Source organism: Torulaspora delbrueckii, chromosome 3 (genome assembly GCF_000243375.1).
Source record: "Torulaspora delbrueckii CBS 1146 chromosome 3, complete genome".
Taxonomy (NCBI): Eukaryota; Fungi; Ascomycota; class Saccharomycetes; order Saccharomycetales; family Saccharomycetaceae; genus Torulaspora; species Torulaspora delbrueckii.
In genome coordinates this window covers 931,994-943,684 of record NC_016503.1, presented here as the reverse complement: position 1 = coordinate 943,684, position 11,691 = coordinate 931,994, and the positions used below count along the sequence as shown (strand labels likewise).

Here is an 11,691-nt window from a genome sequence, read left to right as displayed (position 1 = left end):
TGATTTGCTCGATTGTACAGAACGAACACAGGGAAGCGCTTACATTTACTTTAAACTTAAATAGAATTAACTTTCACAGGACGAAATTTTCACATGATGGCGAACCACAAGGATGACATTGGATTGCCAGACTGCTCTCTAAGGTACCACAAGTCGGAAGTAACCTCTTTGATATTCGTTACTTGGCCGCTGAGGTCTCAAACGCCAATTCTCATATCGGGCGATGCCGGTGGTGTTCTGGTATGTTGGGATCCAGTCACTAGACGACCAATCTTCACGTTCAACCGTAATTTAGAATCACGAGTCGTGGCCATTCAAGATTTAGAAGATGGATTGATAGCTGTCCTCTTCAAGGATCATAAGCTGCGCTTTCTCCAGTTGCCGAATAAAAGCCTTCAAAGTACAAACAGTAAGGGCTGTGATACCAACGAACTGGCAGCACCAGAACTGAATGAGATCTACAAAATTCCCGTGAATACGCTGAACTTTGCGAACTTTCTATTACAGAAGATAGGCGAGCGCTCCTACCGACTAGTTTGTACCAACACACAGGATTCTGAAGCAATCGATATTTACACTTTCAACTTATCTGATATGCATTCATTAAAGAGAATATATAAAGGCGTGAATTTTAGTGGTATTATCGAAAAGATCCCTAATGAACCGCCAGCTTCTAAAGCTGATAAGCTAGGAATTGTTATGAAGTTCATTGAACGCGACGGTGACATTTACTGTGGACTTGAGAGCGGTTATGTCATTGGATTTAGACTGCACAATAATGCGGAAAGCAATGAAGATAATATCTCCTCCTCCTTTAATTTCATCGAAATCGTGTATGTTTCTTCAGCGCACTATCCAAATCCAGTCCTTGATCTTTCGTTGGATACTTCGAACGGAGATATCCTTAGTACTTCCACAGCTGACCAGATAGGGATTCATCGCAACTTCCAGTTGAAACCAAATGTTAAAGAAAAATTCATCAGCGATGACTCTGGATTTATCAAAGCTCCGGTTGATATGACGATTGCTTGCACAATATTTCAGCAAATGCCCATGTCAAAATTGAGTCACATTGTGCCACTCAATGACTGCTTACTAATTAGTTCTTGGACTGGTCGAACATTAATTATTAGAGCCAATGAAGTGTTGGCAAAAATCTCGAAATCAAAATCGTCTGTAATGGTCAGTGAGTCCTCTCAAGGTAGTTTCCAAGGTGAAAATGACACAAAAAAGATAGAAGAACCTGACAAAGTCTCTTCGTTAGCGGGTTATCCTTCACCAGCAGGTCAAGCGGAATTAGGACATGAGTCCGACATAAAGATTCGTCCAGGACAAAGACGTAGGATAAAGAACTTTCTTGAAAAGTCATGGTGCGTGATAGGATATGAAGATGGTTCGATTGCCTTCCACCAAATTTACCTCGACCAGCGGGTGATTTGATGTAAAAGTGAACTGGGTTCATTTATTATAAATCTATCCATTAAATTACTTGACAAGCTTCTTCAAAGAGATACCGGTTCCCGAGAAACTTTTTGACCTTTTCTTTGATAAGAGCTTATTCTTCTCCACAATTTCTCTAATGATGAGACTCACGGCAACGTCAACGTTATAACCGTCCATGTTATCAGCAGCAACAAAGCCACATCGCCACTGATTAGCAAGCGATTGACCCAACTCTATCAATGCAGGGCTAGCCATAGGATCATGCACATGGGTACAGAGAATCAGACAAGGTGGAGGCGAATCGGGTGAAGATGGATCCAAATTCAAGCTTTTTAATTTATTACCGAAACTTCGTAACTTCGCTAGATTCGCACGCCTCTGTTGTTCTGTCTTCCACACATTCTTCAGACTATAGATTATTGAATAAACATCACCTTCTTTGCCTTCTTGCCATCTTTTCTCATAATCTCTGTACTCTTCCCAAGCCTCAAGAATACAGTTTCTTATAACTTCGAGCATTGCGAACCCCCCGTCGGTCCTTCTACTGTTAGCCGTCCAGAAGTCACCGCTCGAAGTGGAGCTCAATCCTTCAGTATCTTCCGGTGGAGTAATCGTGTCGTATCCCGGTGGGCTGATGTCATCATTGAGCTCAGGAACAGCACTGTATACAAAGAGGTATCCGTCTACTTTTCCATTGAGCTCTGACGCACCCGATGCAACTAACATCGAGGTAGTCGAAACAGGTACTCTAGGCTCATCTGCGAGGCCACGTAATACTCTTTTGTCCAATCGAGTAAAAAGAGACACTTCCAGGAATGGCACAACCATCTCTGGATTGAATCCCGGAGTGTCGATGATATCTACTGATATGGGAGTATATTCTGGCGGTATATAGTTGTTTGGTAGCTCCGCTGAATTCTCATTAGAACTTTCTATCGATGTGGATCCAGATCTAAGCGACCGTAGAATGTTGATGTTCGAATTGGTGGCCGTGTTCACTTGGTTTGTATTTGCTGGCTCCCCACTTGGCTCTAAATAGCTGTAGAAAGGATTATCTGTTTCCTTTATATCAACATGTTTAATATGGTTTGTAGAACGATTTGCAAACTTCTTCAGAACATTTTGATAGTCATTGAGGAGGGCCTGGTAAATCAATGGCGACAGAAGTATATGAGGTGATATTGAAGGTGATGAAAATACCGGTTCTGGTTGCTGACTTCCCTGGGTTCGCACCAGTATTCTCTCGTGTACTTGATTATCAAGAAGAGTCTTGGCTAGAGCAGAGCTCGGTATATAATCAAATAGCCAGTTTGTCTGCTGTCTTGTTGGATAGTGTACTTCATGAACTACATTAACAGTGAGTCTCGAAGTGAAGGCTGTTTTCCCAGTTAGTTCACCGCCCAAAACTGCCAACCTGATTGGTCTATGGTCCCCCATTGCTTATCTGTACTAACTCCTCTCGAAACTTTTGTTATGATATTGTCTTGAAAGAATCTTGAAGGGCGAACAGAAAACATTACTGAAGAACTAACATTTACAATCAAGAAGTGTCTAAAATAGCTGACCTCCACCATTTCAAGCGCTGACGATGTCGTAATGAGGTGCCCGATTTGCCTCAATAGTGGGAGGCCCATGTATTGCGGCCATTGTATGAACGGAAGTCCCAGTCTCTTGGCAAAGTTAAAGATTGACCTTCTGATGCTCAGAGAGGCCAATGCTGCGTTAGAGAGTCAAGTGGAGGGCATACTTGAGTACGGCCTGGGTCAGGTTGAAGCCATCGATGGTACTTCTGCAGATAAGAGACCAAGGAGTGAATCAACTAATATTGAAGGAAAAATATTGGGCCAAAGATTACTAAAATTGAGCCTGCTTAGGTCCAAGAGGAATAACAGTAGAATAAAGCATCGAACAGTGCAGCTTGCGAACCGTATTAAGGTCAAGAAAGACACAATTGAACAATTGAGAAGGGCTCTTGCCGGACGTTCCAAAATTGGACAAAATAGTGAAGAGACATTGACAAGGATTAGAACGGCAGTTCTCACTGACAGGAAACTGCAAATGGCACAGATAACTAGGTTTCTCACTAACAATCAGGAAGCTAGATTAGAATCATTGAGAGAGTGGTTCGTTGTTAGGAAGCGTGATTCGTACGAGTTTCCATACTCCGTGGCCTTCCTACCGGTTGTATCCCTCAAGAACTTCTACAAGTTACCACCCGTAGTGGCGTGGGGCTCCATCTCCAAGATGTCTCAATGCATAACGTTAATGTCCGAGATTCTATTCTACAAGCTACCTTGTACAATAGAAGGTATTCCAGAGCTAAGCAGCTACGAAAAGGAAGAGAACAACGAAACCAACGTCGCAGAATGTCTCACCAAGCTACTAATCAACGTTATCCAACTGGCGCGCCATGTTAATCTCCTGCCCAAAAATCCGATAGATCTCGCATGGACCTTGGACCAACACGACCTCGATATCCTATTCTACAACATGATAACTACCACCGAGATCACAAGCCGGCCCGTGGCCCACCATTGGACATTCTCAAGAGTATTGTCAGTGGTTTCCGATGCTTTACAACTCTCAGTCTATGCGGCTTCTCCGGCCTCGCGTCAAACGCTCAACGGTACAAGAGTCAACAACAGCGATCTATGGTCACTCGTGGGCTAGCCAGATGACCGTACAGCTTTCCCAAGATGCCAGCAGACTCACAATTGGTGCTGCTTCTTACAAAGCTCACCACTAGCTGTTAAAGCAGCCTCGTTACCCTGCCACTTATGAATTTTTCACAGCATTTTTGCAGCCATGTTGCAGACCCCCTAACAATGATAAAGCGAACTGTTCAAGCTCAAGTTCAAGATCAGTTTAGTGGACAATTGTGCTGCTTGCGAAGGTCGTCCATCCACTATTACTCTATCTTTTAACATGGTGTTGTCAGACAAGGAGTTGTTCGAGTTGAATAAGAAGGCAGCCAGCCAGGGCTACAAGATTAAGCCAAGATTGGACTACAACACTGTTCGTGGTGTCAATGGTCCTTTGGTTATCTTGGAAAATGTTAAATACCCACGTTTTAATGAGATTGTCAATCTTACATTACCGGACGGTTCTGTGAGACAAGGTCAAGTTTTGGAAGTGAGAGGTGACAGAGCCATTGTGCAAGTTTTCGAAGGTACTTCTGGTATCGATGTTAAGAAGACTACCGTTGAATTCACTGGCCAAAATCTAAAGATTCCTGTCTCTGAAGACACTTTAGGTAGAATCTTTGATGGTTCCGGTAGACCAATTGATAATGGTCCTAGAGTTTTTGCAGAGGATTATTTGGATATTAATGGTTCTCCTATTAACCCATATGCTCGTATTTACCCTGAGGAAATGATCTCAACTGGTGTTTCTGCCATTGATACCATGAACTCTATTGCTCGTGGTCAAAAGATTCCTATCTTTTCTGCATCTGGTTTACCGCATAATGAAATCGCTGCCCAAATTTGTAGACAGGCAGGTTTGGTTAGACCAACCAAGGATGTTCACGATGGTCATGAAGAAAATTTCTCCATTGTTTTTGCCGCTATGGGTGTTAATTTAGAAACTGCTAGATTCTTCAAACAGGATTTCGAAGAAAATGGTTCTCTAGAGAGAACATCTTTGTTCTTAAACTTGGCCAATGATCCTACTATTGAGAGAATTATTACACCAAGATTGGCATTGACAACAGCAGAATATCTAGCTTATCAAACCGAACGTCATGTCTTGACTATCTTGACCGATATGTCATCCTATGCAGATGCCCTTAGAGAAGTCTCTGCTGCTAGAGAAGAAGTCCCAGGTAGAAGAGGTTATCCAGGTTACATGTACACTGATTTATCCACAATTTATGAAAGAGCAGGTAGAGTTGAGGGTCGTAACGGTTCCATCACGCAAATTCCAATTTTGACCATGCCAAACGATGATATCACACATCCAATCCCTGATTTGACTGGTTATATCACAGAAGGTCAAATTTTCGTTGATCGTCAATTAAACAACAAGGGTATCTATCCTCCAATTAACGTGCTACCATCATTGAGTAGACTGATGAAATCTGCCATTGGTGAAGGTATGACTAGAAAGGATCACGGTGATGTCTCTAACCAATTATACGCCAAATATGCTATTGGTAGAGATGCGGCTGCTATGAAGGCTGTCGTTGGTGAAGAAGCTCTGTCAATTGAAGATAAACTATCGTTGGAATTCATGGAAAAATTCGAAAAAACTTTCATCTCCCAAGGTGCATATGAGAATAGAACTGTTTTCGAAAGTTTGGATCAAGCCTGGAGTTTGTTAAGAATTTATCCAAAGGAAATGTTGAACAGAATTTCTCCAAAGATTCTAGATGAGTTCTATGATAGATCAAGAGACGAAGACGATGAAGAGGAAGAGGAAGAGGAAGGTGACAAGAAAAATGGCAAGAACTAGGTTTGACTAGTGATCCTGTACTTCACCTTTTTAAGAGCAAGACTGTAGGTATATCAAGGTATAAGTATCCTATTGATTTATAGATGTACCTAATTAAAGAATCACCATATTAATTCCTGTTCGAGCCACTGCTCGAGCCATGCAGGTTCTTGAAGAAGTCGCCGCTTCTATTCATCGATTTGAAATTGGGATTCGGTTGGACAAAATGGTTTAGACTATTTTGTTGTAGGTTCATCATCATAAGTTTTGATTTAAATTGAATTGAGGAAGGTAGGAAATGCTGTTGATGATGCGGTATGCTAGTTGATGTTTGGGAACTTGCTGGCGTTGTACGCACATTCTCAATTTCTTGTTCAAGCCTTTTGGCGTTATTGAAAGCTGTGAGTAACGAAGGTAGTTCTTTCGAAAGGTTTGTTCTCTCCATCATCAATGAGAATTCCGTGGAGCCAGATACAGATGAACTTCTTGAATGGTCATTTAGCGAATCCATGGAGTAAGGTGATATAGAATCCAATTCGTTATCTTCAAAATGTCGTACTTCCTGAGGGCTCAGAGAAAGTGAGTCCTGTAAAGATTTATTATCCGTCAGCAGCCAATTGAAGTTCAACGAACTATACATTGCCTCGATATCTAGAAATACTTGAAGGCATTCGTCAAATGTTGATTGATCGCGAGAAATTTCGGAGTCGCGTAACTGTTCTATCAGAATCTTCATGAATGATCTGTAAGAACTTATAATGGTGGTGTCCGACAGCTGGAACTTCAAAGATTCAAGCTCCTGATCGATGAGTAGGACCTTGGATCGTATGAAGATCCCAGCTACCTTGTTCTTCAACAGACACAGCTCCTTGTTGCAAGTGAACCATATTTCAAGCAGACAAGTGAGCGAATCCTGTAATAAACGAAGCTGCGCAGAGTAAAGGTAAGTTCGAATGGAATCTAGATTTTTCTGATACTTTTGTAATCGGTGCGAAAGTCTATCACAGTCTTTTATGCATTTCAGTGCAATGTCCCTATAAAAGGAGTCGCTTTCATTCTGGTTCACTAGGCCTTGGTCGTTAGCCACAAGCTCAAATTTCACCAGTACACTTTTGGTCAAAGTCTGGATATCCCACGATTTGTCCATATAAAACTCCGTCTTCAAAAGGTCCGTGTAGATCTTTAAAACCGTCTCGCAATTTTTTATATCTTCATCGTTTTGTGGTTGTGAATCAATCCATGATCGTACTGCCTCTTTATCCAGTTTCTCACCATCTGTTGTCTGGTGAAATATCGAAACGATAGGATCGTTTTTCTTATAATCTTCATTCATAACAGCTCAGGATCTCATCAGAGCAAGGAGTAATGTTTTCAACCGATTCTTAATAAGTAATCGTCGCTATAATGATTTCAGAAAGGTACGTGGGACATCCGCAGTACGCCACTCCACTAGATAATTGAGAATTAACCTTCCCGATGATTGCTCCGGTGAGAATTGGGTGATTTAGGGCAAAGTCTAATCTTTTGGCACTATTGGGATTGGTCGTCGAGAGTGAGCGGTATCTCAAGCCTTGTTGTTAAACGGTGGAGTTCAGCGGTTATCGGTCGTTCCAGTGGCTCACTTTCATTGATTCTGAGTTATTGTAGCCTCGCAAGTAGGTCCACATGATTTGAATAGTTCTCGAGTTTTCATCTTATACTTTGACCTCGTCGATTGCGTATACATTTCAACCGCAGCCTAGTAAAAAGAGCTCAAGATTATCCTGGTACCATCTCATGTTCTGATGAGGTAGTGATAGCTGAATCTCCTGTTTTCACCATGTAAAGAGCCCGGGTTTAAAGAAGTGGTTGTTGTGCTGATCTTGAAACGCGATTGTTGATTGTCGGATGGCGCTTTTGTTTTTGGGCGGCTAATCTAATGAACCCCTACAAACACAACACATACACACATATACACACACATACACACATACTGGCATATAAAAATCAACAATTGGATATGTTGTTACAAGTACGAGCATGAGGACCCAAATCGTCAGCATTATATTCTTTCATCTACATCAAGCTTTATTACGGTTGAGCTAGCTCTCGATACTGACATTATCTGTTATGGAGTTGGGTATTAATTCAACCATGTTATTTTAGAAGCTGAAGGAGTGCTCAAACCAAACTTTCTGCTCTAAGCTGAGATCAATTACAACAGTCGCTACGCGAACTAATGTTATCGGCAAGTCATACAGCTGCATCGAGCCATACAATTGCAGAACGGGAGTCAGGTAATATCAAGTTGGTTTGAAAGTCAGTAGCCCGAAAAGTGTTCCAAGACATCAAGAACCAACAAGGTTTTCTTCAGATTGTGCATGCAAGAGACTATCTAGGCTTCAAATGGCTCTGACCGAGAAAATTCTTGTGCCCTGTACGTTCACAGTGAACCTAGCATACTTCAGCAGCTAATTTGCCTTTCCCACCTCTTCTTGTGGTCTTTGAGTTGATCGCGTGGTGTAAAAAGGGGCAAGGAGCTTCTTCGCTGAATGAATTTGCGGGCAGCGAGAAGGGGCTGTTCAGGCAGTATATAAAGCACTGGGGGGGTCGAAGTTGTAAACCTCATACAGCAGTTAGATACGAGGATCGAGACAAAATGAGTGATCAATTGGCAAAGAAGGATCTACCTACGGTTAACACCGAGTCAAACAGTGATAAACCAGCTCCAGGTAATATCATTGTGGTATCAAACAGACTTCCTGTTACTATCAACAAGAACCAGGAGACAGGGAAGTATGAGTATAAGATGTCTTCAGGTGGCCTTGTGACCGCTTTACAAGGTTTGAAAAAGACTTCAACCTTTCAATGGTACGGTTGGCCTGGTTTAGAGATCCCTGATGATGAGAAAGATGTGGTCAGAAAGGATCTACTGGAGAAGTTCAATGCTATACCTATTTTCTTAAGTGATGAAATTGCCGATTTGCATTATAATGGATTTAGTAACTCGATTCTGTGGCCATTGTTCCACTACCACCCTGGTGAGATCAATTTTGATGAAAATGCATGGTTGGCATACAATGAGGCCAATTTGACTTTCGCAGAAGAAATTATCAAGAACATCAACGATAACGATGTTGTGTGGGTTCATGATTACCACTTGATGTTGTTACCAGAGATGATTAGAGAAAGGATCGCAGAGACAAAATTACGAAACATCAAATTGGGGTGGTTCTTACATACACCTTTCCCTTCGAGTGAAATTTACAGAATATTGCCCGTTAGACAGGAAATATTGAAAGGTGTTTTGAGTTGTAATTTGATCGGGTTCCATACTTACGATTACGCTAGACATTTCCTCTCAGCGGTTCAGAGAGTGCTGAATGTTAACACCTTACCGAACGGTGTCGAATATCAAGGAAGATTTGTAAACGTTGGCGCTTTCCCAATCGGTATTGATGTTGAGACTTTCCAGGATGGTTTGAAGAAAGCAGAGGTCAAAGATAGAATTAAACAGCTCAAGGAGACTTTCAAAGGTTGTAAGATCATTGTTGGCGTTGATAGACTAGATTACATCAAAGGTGTTCCTCAAAAACTACATGCTTTAGAAGTGTTCTTAAATGAACATCCAGAATGGATCGGCAAAGTCGTGTTAGTGCAAGTTGCTGTGCCAAGTCGTGGTGACGTCGAAGAATACCAGTATCTGAGATCAGTTGTTAACGAGCTGGTCGGCAGAATCAATGGACAATTCGGTACCGTCGAATTTGTCCCCATTCATTTCATGCATAAGAGTATCCCATTTGAAGAGTTGATCTCCCTATACGCAGCCAGTGACGTTTGTCTGGTATCTTCCACCAGAGACGGTATGAACTTGGTCTCCTACGAATACATCGCTTGTCAGGAAGAAAAGAAAGGTTCGTTGATCCTAAGTGAATTCACCGGTGCCGCACAATCCTTAAACGGTGCTCTCATTGTTAATCCTTGGAACACTGACGAACTCTCAGACGCCATCAACGAGGCCCTAACTTTGCCCGAAGAGAAGAGAGATGCCAATTGGGAAAAACTCTACAAATACATCAGCAAATACACTTCCGCCTTCTGGGGTGAAAACTTTGTCCACGAGCTGTTCAGTACTTCTGACAACTCCGAATAGACGCAGATAAACGTACGTAAATAGAACCACCTCACTACAGCTTTCTTACGGATCTCTAAATGTATCATACCGATCTTAGTTACTATCACGTGTCGCTGACCTTTGCTCGTTCAAGTTCACTCCAGGTAAAAAATCAAAGGTGGGTCATTGATCTAACCTACAATTTTGATACTTTGCAGTAGTTCTTCGACAACTTTCGCTTTATCAATAACCACTGAAGTTGAGCAGTCAATTTAATATTGGTAGTTGCTTGGGATTGACACTCGTTTGGAAATTGAGGTCACAGGAGAGGCGGGTTAAGATGGGTCAATTACTCTCTCATCCTCTGACAGAGAAGGAGATAGAATACAATGATTACAAATACCTTACGCAAGGGCATTCAGCAAATCCAGGTCATCGAAAGGGAAATACAAAAGTACCCTTTTTTTACAATTGTGTCGGATCCATGCAAGGTTACAGATTGACTCAAGAAGATGCCCACTTGATTCTTAACGAAGATAAGGCTTTGCTTGTGAACTTTTACAATCCGTTCACGAATCACTCGGAACAATTGACACTGAGCATATTTGCATTGTTTGATGGCCATGGAGGCGATGAGTGTTCCAGTTTTTTGAGCGGTGAACATCATCAAAGCCCAAAGAATGGCATTTCCCATTGGATAGCATACTCATTTGAGAACCATCGATATGGTGCACTACTAGACGACTCTAGTGAGCAACCACTTGAAGATGGCGATGGTGTTTCACATTCAGGACCAAAGGTCAGTCCGTCCAATGCTAAAAGAGGCTTTAGGACACTTCAAGGGTTGATTTGCCAGGTGATAAAGGATGCATTTTTCCTTCAGGATCAAGAGCTTTACAAGCATTTTGCAAATAACTCTTGCGGATCAACAGCGGTGGTTTCTATCATAATCAATCATGAGGATCTTTACGTAGCTAATTGCGGTGATTCTCGCTGCATTCTATCGTCAAAGGCCCTTGGTATCAAGACTATGTCCTTCGATCACAAGCCCCAACATATTGGAGAATTATTGCGGATAAACGATGGTGGGGGTACAGTGTCTCTAGGAAGAGTTGGTGGTGTATTAGCACTGAGTAGGGCCTTCAGTGATTTCCAATTCAAAAGAGGGGTCATGTACAGTCAGAATTCATCACACTCAAAATCTCATCACAATATGGGTATTCCACCGCAGGAGTCTCAAGTAACGGTTGAACCCGATGTCCTTATGCACAAGATTAATTACTCTAAGGATGAGTTCATGATCTTAGGGTGTGACGGTATATGGGATATCTACAGTAATAAGCAATTGGTTCAATTTATCAAATATCATCTGACGTTGGGAGTGAACCTGGAAGGAATTGTAATAAAACTACTAGATCATGGAATTGCTCAGGCAAACAGTAACACCGGTGTTGGGTTCGACAACATGACAGCTATCATAGTGGCTCTAAACAAACCAGGAGAATCCTTGGCAGAATGGTATGCGAAGATGAAGGCACGTCTCGAGCGCGAGCGTGGACTCAGTTAGCTTGATCAACTTTTGACGAAATTCACCAGCATGTATATACACTAATGAATGTATATTGAAAGACGCTTATGACAGAATCGATGTTTTTAGATGTAAGATACAATCACTCGACAAACTCTCACGTTTTGAATGTTTTCAGTAAGAGGTTCAATAATCG

At 41.9% G+C, this 11,691-nt stretch overlaps 7 protein-coding genes across 7 annotated transcripts; 5 read left to right on the top strand and 2 right to left on the bottom strand.

Moving 5' to 3' along the window:
* Nucleotides 1-93: 93 nt before the first annotated feature.
* Nucleotides 94-1,440, top strand: ASA1 (Asa1p; the record flags this gene model as incomplete). Its single annotated transcript, XM_003680581.1, has 1 exon — nucleotides 94-1,440. One exon carries the CDS (start codon nucleotides 94-96, stop codon nucleotides 1,438-1,440), a length of 1,347 nt encoding a protein of 448 aa, XP_003680629.1.
* Nucleotides 1,441-1,485: 45 nt separating this feature from the next.
* On the bottom strand, nucleotides 1,486-2,880 carry TDEL0C05280 (uncharacterized protein; the record flags this gene model as incomplete). The annotated part of the gene is made up of 1 exon (XM_003680580.1): nucleotides 1,486-2,880. One exon carries the CDS (start codon nucleotides 2,878-2,880, stop codon nucleotides 1,486-1,488), a length of 1,395 nt encoding a protein of 464 aa, XP_003680628.1.
* A 159-nt stretch (nucleotides 2,881-3,039) lies between these two features.
* ATG14 (Atg14p) lies at nucleotides 3,040-4,113 on the top strand (the record flags this gene model as incomplete). Its single annotated transcript, XM_003680579.1, has 1 exon — nucleotides 3,040-4,113. The coding sequence occupies one exon, from the start codon at nucleotides 3,040-3,042 to the stop codon at nucleotides 4,111-4,113; it is 1,074 nt and encodes a 357-aa protein (XP_003680627.1).
* Nucleotides 4,114-4,368: 255 nt separating this feature from the next.
* Nucleotides 4,369-5,895, top strand: VMA2 (H(+)-transporting V1 sector ATPase subunit B; the record flags this gene model as incomplete). Its single annotated transcript, XM_003680578.1, has 1 exon — nucleotides 4,369-5,895. One exon carries the CDS (start codon nucleotides 4,369-4,371, stop codon nucleotides 5,893-5,895), a length of 1,527 nt encoding a protein of 508 aa, XP_003680626.1.
* A 109-nt stretch (nucleotides 5,896-6,004) lies between these two features.
* MDM36 (Mdm36p) lies at nucleotides 6,005-7,207 on the bottom strand (the record flags this gene model as incomplete). The annotated part of the gene is made up of 1 exon (XM_003680577.1): nucleotides 6,005-7,207. One exon carries the CDS (start codon nucleotides 7,205-7,207, stop codon nucleotides 6,005-6,007), a length of 1,203 nt encoding a protein of 400 aa, XP_003680625.1.
* Nucleotides 7,208-8,512: 1,305 nt separating this feature from the next.
* TPS1 (alpha,alpha-trehalose-phosphate synthase (UDP-forming) TPS1) lies at nucleotides 8,513-10,006 on the top strand (the record flags this gene model as incomplete). Its single annotated transcript, XM_003680576.1, has 1 exon — nucleotides 8,513-10,006. One exon carries the CDS (start codon nucleotides 8,513-8,515, stop codon nucleotides 10,004-10,006), a length of 1,494 nt encoding a protein of 497 aa, XP_003680624.1.
* A 301-nt stretch (nucleotides 10,007-10,307) lies between these two features.
* On the top strand, nucleotides 10,308-11,534 carry PTC4 (type 2C protein phosphatase PTC4; the record flags this gene model as incomplete). Its single annotated transcript, XM_003680575.1, has 1 exon — nucleotides 10,308-11,534. The coding sequence occupies one exon, from the start codon at nucleotides 10,308-10,310 to the stop codon at nucleotides 11,532-11,534; it is 1,227 nt and encodes a 408-aa protein (XP_003680623.1).
* Nucleotides 11,535-11,691: the final 157 nt, after the last annotated feature.